Raw genomic sequence first — 7,661 nt, 5'->3', positions numbered from 1 at the left:
ACTTTGAGTATTTTCTGCGACAAACATAGTGTCGTACGCACCATTTTTCTGTTAGTCCGGTCGGGTGTCACATCTCTTTCTTTCTTTTCCCCTTGCAAGCTTGATTCAGTAGCTCACTGTATTGGAAATCTGGATACATGGCTCATATTGGCTCAGCCACTGCTTACTGTACTTGCAAGCACGTTGGGCACTTCCTAGCCAGGCAATGTCATCGGGACTGCAATTTTCTTGAGATGACGCAGAGAGAGAGAGAGAGAGAGAGAGAGAGAGCGAGAGAGAGAGAGGATAGGCAACAACAACAGACTGATATTGTACAACACTATGCATCTGCTGAATACCACAGTTTTCTTACGGTTCAAAAAAAGAAGAAGAATACCACAGTTTTCTTACTCTGGGTCTCTTGGTGTACAGTGTTGAGATGCAGGGGAAGACCAATTCCAGATGTACACGCACGGACTTTACTACACCAGTGCACTAAAATGGTGCAAATTGGCAACCAAACTGAAAATATACAATCGGAAATCCACAAGGTTTATCTTCGGATGAGCACCGATTCCGGACCGGTTGGTCGGTCACTCGTCCTTGTTGCGGCAGCAGCAGAAGCGCTTGAGGCAGTGCTCGCAGGCCTCATGGCAGAAGAAGCAGCAGCACAGCATGAAGAAGCTGCAGCAAACAAATGATGGAAGAAAACATGACGCACCACATATTATGTACACATATATGTTTTCCACAGTTGCAGCTATACAAAACCGTTAGATCAATGACATGGACGCTGCTGCAACTCTGCAAGCAGACACCAAGAAGAGATGGAACAACAGCATCAAGCCGTGCGCCTGTGTACATGTAATTTACTGACCAGTCATAGAAGAAGCCCTTCTCCTGATGGCGCTTCCTGGCATGATCCATGGCCGTCGGCCTCCCGTCATCGCCCTGCGAGTGCGAAGGTTCGTCCTCGTCCGCCTTCGTCGTCGCCGGCTGCCTCTTGCTCGGGGCGGGGGTGAACTGGAAGTTGGAATCTAGTGACGAGAAGAGGAAGAAAAGTGTAGGGTGGAGGGAGAAGAGGGCGGGGCTAGGGCTGGGGGTGGCAGCTTGCTCCTGCTTCTGTTTTGTCATGGGTATAGGCTAGAGCTCCCCCCACCGGCCTCCTTGCTTCATATCAGTTTGTTTAATCAAGCAGGAGCTTACCTCGAGTGCATTATTGTTTCTCAGCCTTGACTTTTCATCCGTTTGAATTATTCTGAACATGCGTTAATTCGCGTCGTAATCATCGTGCTCCACGCGAATTTGAAGCTTGGACGTCTCCTCAAAAGTCACTGTGAGAGTGATATGTCGTTTGTTAGTGAATGTTGTGGGCTAGTACCTGTAAGATGGAGAAAGGAAACAGTCCCCGGTTAACACGTCGTTTTTATGTCTACTAGTATAGGAGTACATGATTGGTTTGGGACGGAGAGATCCTTCATGATTGGCTTTCGGCTCGGACGTCTTCCAGATTTGAAAGGACACATAATTTATTCAGTTTTATTTGCAGATTACAACAGCCATGAAGGGGCCTGGAGCTGTCGGGGAAAAAAAAGAAGAGGTGAAGGGATGCGGTCCGAGTTCTGACACCGAAAGCGATTTCCACCCAATAACCTTCGGAAAAGCTAGCTGGCGAACGTTTCGCCTAATAGCCATCGGAAAAGCAACTGGCGAATGTTCGCGAGGGAGGCCAATCCTGGTGAACGCGCTCTCTCCCGTTGGATTCATTGCACGACTCATCACGCAAGTCAGAAGACATGTCTGATTTATTAACACGTACTACTCTTTTTGTTAAAAGAACGAAGACAATGATTAAACATGACCTTCCCGATCATAGATCCTAAATCCACACACTCAATGAATAAAGCTGCCTCTTCATCCCACCATTTTGTCTGTCCATTGCAGTAATTGATGACTTGCAGTGAGTCCGACTCCACATCAACTTGGTTCAAACCGAGCGAATTAGCGAACTCTAATCCATCCCTCATAGCCATTGCTTCAACAGTAATAACATTCGCTGCTGCATGTGGGATGAATTTGCATTGAGCCACAATAAAGTTTCCCCTGTCATCTCTAAGTACTGCAGATGTTGCACCTAGTCCTTCATCTGTACGTGGATAACACATTGTTGTGAATATAAAAGCTAGTGAACATAATACTAATCAAAACACTTCCCGTACACCACACTGGCTAGGTACACGAGTCTCTACCTGGGAAACCATAGCTCTTTATGTTCTTTTTTGGTTAGGTACATGGCATTTTTTAAAGAATTTAATATGGCAGTTTTTATATTTTTTTAAACTACTCCCTCCGTCTTGTGTAGCGTCAAAAACACTCTTATATTATAGGACAGAGGGAGTATGTCACGTGCACAAATTTAAATATTTTTTCTAATGCACATAAGTCAACTTTGTTTTTTTACATGGCAGTTTTATTATTAATAATATGCCATTTTTATTAATAATAGGGATGTCAATTTATTATCGAGAGGATGACATTTTTATTTCAATGGCATGGCAGTTTTATTATTAATAATATGCCATTTTTATTAATAATAGGGATGCCAATTTATTATCGAGAGGATGACATTTTTATTTCAATGGCATGGCAGTTTTATTAATAAGCACATGTCATTTTTATTCATAATAGGATGGCATTTTTATTATTGAGATGGTGGCATTTTTGCTTTTAGTGGCATGCAATTTTTAGTGGGGCTTATGCAGATAAAACCCTTTTAACTAAAGGGCAGTTTTATAAAGTAGCATGGCAATTTTCACTTCTCACAGCATGTCATTCTATAAATTTGTAATTTATGTATTTTTGTGGCATTTTCTATTTAGAGAGGTGGCAGTTTTTAATTATGTACTATATATGTGTATTCCTTTTTTATTTTTATTTTTTAGGGTATCCTTTTTTTAGCTGAGCACAGCAATTTGTCATGCAGAAACAGACTCAAGATGAAGTTTGTTTTTTCTGCAGCCCGTTAAGGCGTTTTTGGGCCAAATGAGGTCGTGCTGGAACCCGCTACAGCGAAGATCTTTTGTTAGTTGTCTTCACTTGTCCATAGCGAACAAAATGTTCGCGTGAGGTTGGTTGCGAGCTGATGGTAGTCAAATAGTATGGTCCATAACATTGAACTTATAGGTTGGTGGGGCCATGCAGTTCGGATTAGGGACCTTGTTGACGTCACTAGGGGTTGTTCCGTCAACGGCACAGGCCCCTCCCGCAGCATCGACTTCGTTGTCTACGACTACTGTACCTGTCAATCCATCATCGCTGAGGTCTTCTCCGACCGATGAGCATGTTATGCACAAGGAGATGTGCTACGAGGCTTCACGTAATTTGAACTTCACACCAGGTATCTATGGAATCCTTTCTTGCTTGCTCAAATACTCATATTTTTTTACAGATGAAATACTCACATTTCTTCTAGCTTAACGAGGCGAGTCTATCGGTTTTGGTGCTCAAACACATGAAGATCGACCGCTTAAAAGGTTTCTCTAAAATATCTGAGTACCTCTCTAACCTTCAAACCGAGGAGGAAAATGATGATACAATGATGATCTGCTTCTTCCTGGAGCAGTTGCCAAGATTGGATTATATGATGCCATACCTTAGTTCATGTTTTGTGACTTCACATCTTTATGAAATTCTAAACCACATTCCTTAAAAAACAAAAAAAACGCCCAAGAAGGCGAAGGTAGCCCGCGAACCCGAATTTCCACATGAATGGCGTGTTCTGGAATAGCAAAGGTCTTTCAGACTTGACGACATAAACGCGTCAGTGATTGTGTGCGACAACATGGATTGAATTTCATGGTGATTTTCAAGCCCAGTAAATGTGACTTCCATGCGAATGTCTTAGATCACTTAAGATGTGATTTTGACTACACGTGACATAGTCTAACAACACATGAAATGTCTAGAGGAATCTCACTTGGGATTCAAATCACAACCATGGACTTGTTAGCTTTTTCAACTAAAGAATTTTATATTTCATCTGTGAAATAGAGGCAATAATTTTATATGGAGTCTGATGACATTCTATGGGGCTGCCCATGATAAGTATAAAACTGCTTTTCTTTGGGAATTAGTGAACTTGGCTAAGGATAACCCACATCCAATGCTCATTAGAAGGGAATTTAAGAGCATCTACAACTAGACCCATACTTATTAGTGAACCTGCCTTCCATGTCGCCGCCGCATCCAGCGTGTTGCTGCTGCTCCTCGAGCCGCTCCTGCTCCTCCGCGACATCGCAGTCGCAGACTGCCCTTGCCTCCTCCGCAAGTTGTGCCTCATCACCGCGCTCTTCGATTTCTCTGACTCCCTTAGGCATGCCCCACGAGAGGGAGGCCAAGCGCTAGGCGCTCCTCGAGCTCGTCGACTACGTGTAGGCTGCACCCGCACACCTCCTCGTCAACATCCAGAGACCCTAGTCACCGCCATCTCCACCAACATATTCCGCCCGTGCCCCTCGAGCTGCACGAGTCTATTTCCTCCATTGACCCAAATGCCACCCCTGAGGAGGAGGAGGAGCCCTACCTCGATCTCGCATGGCCGCATCTCCAGCTCGCCTACGAGCTCCTACTCCGGTATATGTCGTGTCTTGTACTCTGGCAATTTTTCCTTCATATTGGTGGTTGGATGGCAAATTTATGTGACATTTTTTAGGATAACAACTTTGTGGTTTGTACTCGACACATTGCAAGTTCAAAAAAATGGTGGAATTTTTTTAGGCTAGCAACTTGTTGTCTGTACTGGACACATCGCGAGTTCTAGAGAAAAAAATTTGTTCCCTAGAAATGATGAAAAATTTGTTTACTACATCATGGCAAAAAATAAAAAAATGCGACAATGAAACGGAAATTTTATAAATACTCGTTTTCTAGAACATGTTGGATTTATAGAAAAATATTTGGATTGATCACATGGCAAATTTATAAAAAGTTTGTCTCATACATCATGACAAAATTAGAAAATTTGTAATTGCCACTTGGAAATTTCATGAAATTTTAATCTTTCAAAACGTGTCAATTTGTGTAAAATGTTTTTGGACTGATCACACAATTATTATAGGTGAAATGTTTTCCGAAGTTTATCCATGATGGACTTCTTGTCCGATGGCCCAGGAGCCACAGATTTGCCACACATTTTCTCTCCAGCAGTGCAGGTCAAACTACCAAACTCTCGAGTGCCCCATGCATTGAGTGTGACTTGGACACGCACATACTCACCCATATGAACGTACATATGCACACTCTACCCCTATGAGCATCTTCAAGAGACTGAGCCGGCATATCAACTTGAGATTTACGAAGTCACCATAAGCGTCTCGTCGTCGACGGGTACGTCTCCAATTGAAAAAGCATCGCCAGATATCCTAAAATAAATACAGGAATAATGTGAGCACGGGGACTTAAACTCTAATGGGTTGGGGATATCACTATCCACCTAACAATTCAACCACAGATTAGGTCTGACACGGCTTAAGCAACACCCTGTAGACCATTATCACCAGATCCCTTGCGCCAATTGTCAGCAATCAAATAATCATATCGATGTTTGTTTGCCACACGTTCTCGTATCTGAAAGGTTTGGGTCCCCTTGATCGCTATGAAGACAGATTCTCAAAGAATTCAGCCAGCACGACGCAATGGTCAGATAACGCAGAAACGATGTGTCACACATATGTTTGTGTTCAAAACGGGCCAAGAACGCTGCATTACCAAACGCTCTGCCCAGCCGAGTTTTGACATTTGAATTGCCCCGCTGCCGATTATCTACTACAGTAGATGGCAAGCCGGAGTAACCCAGATCTTGGAATTGACATTCATCAGTCACCTCCTCAAATGCACGCATTTGTCATTCGTGTCTAGCGGACAAAGAAAAATGTTCGCTGCCGTAGAATGTTTCATTAAAATCCCCCGTACAAATCAACCATGTTTAATACTTTTTTCGTCATATAATATAAGAACGTTTTTGACACTAGTATAATGTCAAAAACGCTCTTATATTATGGGACGGAGGAAGTACCATATATCATTTTCAGGAATCTCCGGCTATGATGTCTATTCACAGCCCGAGGAGCTCCATAGAAACCCGTAAATCTTCATTCAATAGATTGTTCGCTTCGTCTCTGCACCATATGTCAATATGGCCCGAACTGAAACTCTTCAGATCAACCACAACCTCATGCAACCAAAAAAGAACAATTCCCTCCACTGAGTCCGTTGCTATCCACGGCAAAACAACCTGCAAAACCGAAATCGTTCCGCAGATTCTCCACTCTTTTCTTATTGATCTTTGTCTCCATCACGAAGAGCAAAGAGGGGCTTTCTTGCTTCACCACATTGTGAAGCTTGCAAACTGACTCGCGGTTCCCAAGCCTCTGGCAGTTCCAGCAGCTGAACTTTCAGAATTTTAGGAATTAGTAGGAGTAGGTTTCTTCTTTTTTGGCGCCCTCTCTCCATCTCCATATATCTCCCCTCCCGTACCTCCACCCGGCTTGTCACAAGTAGCAGTAAAAACCACCATGCCATTATTAGTAGCTTCATTCTCTTTTGCTTGCTCTTCAGTACTAGCCGGTGGCATATCTACCCCCTGTATACCTGCTTCGGCCCTTGAGATCCCCCTTTCCTCTTGTTCACATAGTCGTTCTTCTTCCATGGAGATGTAACCTCAGGATCATCAGCTTTTAGTTCAAGAACAGAGGGAGTACCATGTTGCGTGGATTGCTGCTCCCAGGATGAGTCATCATTTGAAGCTGACTTCTTCTCATTCTGTCCAATGCTGGGACGTGCGATGAATGGTGATTTGAACCTGATCTAGCCGACCACACGAGAAACAAAAATTTGGAACATGTTCATACTGGTGGATATCATACCAGTCTCTGCTCTCTCGTTGTCTAATCGATCAAAATCTATCTACACACTGGATATCATAACAAGACGACGAGTAGCATCAAAACAGCGACTGGTAATAGTAAGAATAGGCAGGGGAGGTATGCCTAACAAAAAGAGGAGTGAAACCTCCAACCGAGAAGAATTGGCAAAACCTCCAACATCGAAAACATCATAGAAGATGCATGCAAACTCCGTTTTCGATGAACTCAAGCTTGTCATCAAGATGACCATAAGCTCTAAGACTCACAAAGAGAACCAAACAAGAACAAAGAAAGATGATGCAAGGATGCAATGGTTTGAGCTCTCTATGAATGATACGATCAAGCTACTCATCGAGAGCCCCCCTTGATAGTACGACAATCGATCCTATAACCCGGTCTCCCAACTACCATCATGAGACCGGTAAAATAGAAAACCTATCAAGGGAAAACCTTTGCCTTGCACATGGTCCACTTGAGCTAGATGATCACAATCTTGACTCCCTCAAGTTGGACCGCCTTTCTTGATTGTGTTGACTCGATGAAGACTAGTTGATTGCTCCCCCATACTCCACTATGGGTGAGCCACTCTTCCGCACATCTTCACAAGTCCATTATCACCACAAAGGACGGCAAGCTTCAACCATTTGATCTCTTCGTGATGCTCCACTTGAACTTGCACACCGCAACCTAACCCCACAAAGAACTCTCACGAAGACCATGGGTTAGTACACAAAGCGTAATTGACAATTCTTACCATAC

At 43.3% G+C, this 7,661-nt stretch overlaps 1 protein-coding gene across 1 annotated transcript; it reads right to left on the bottom strand.

The window, feature by feature from the left end:
- Positions 1-286: 286 nt before the first annotated feature.
- Positions 287-1,167, bottom strand: LOC125548349 (protein CADMIUM TOLERANCE 4-like). Its single transcript, XM_048711974.1, has 2 exons — positions 857-1,167; positions 287-663 (listed from the first exon to the last, which is right to left on the bottom strand). The coding sequence occupies exons 1-2, from the start codon at positions 1,111-1,113 to the stop codon at positions 573-575; spliced, it is 348 nt and encodes a 115-aa protein (XP_048567931.1). The 5' UTR covers positions 1,114-1,167; the 3' UTR covers positions 287-572.
- Between the last annotated feature and the right edge of the window lie 6,494 nt (positions 1,168-7,661).

The sequence above is a fragment of the Triticum urartu genome, chromosome 3 (assembly GCF_003073215.2).
Source record: "Triticum urartu cultivar G1812 chromosome 3, Tu2.1, whole genome shotgun sequence".
Classification (NCBI taxonomy): Eukaryota; Viridiplantae; Streptophyta; class Magnoliopsida; order Poales; family Poaceae; genus Triticum; species Triticum urartu.
Note: the sequence above shows the minus strand (reverse complement) of the source record. Positions and strands in the feature narration are given on the sequence as shown.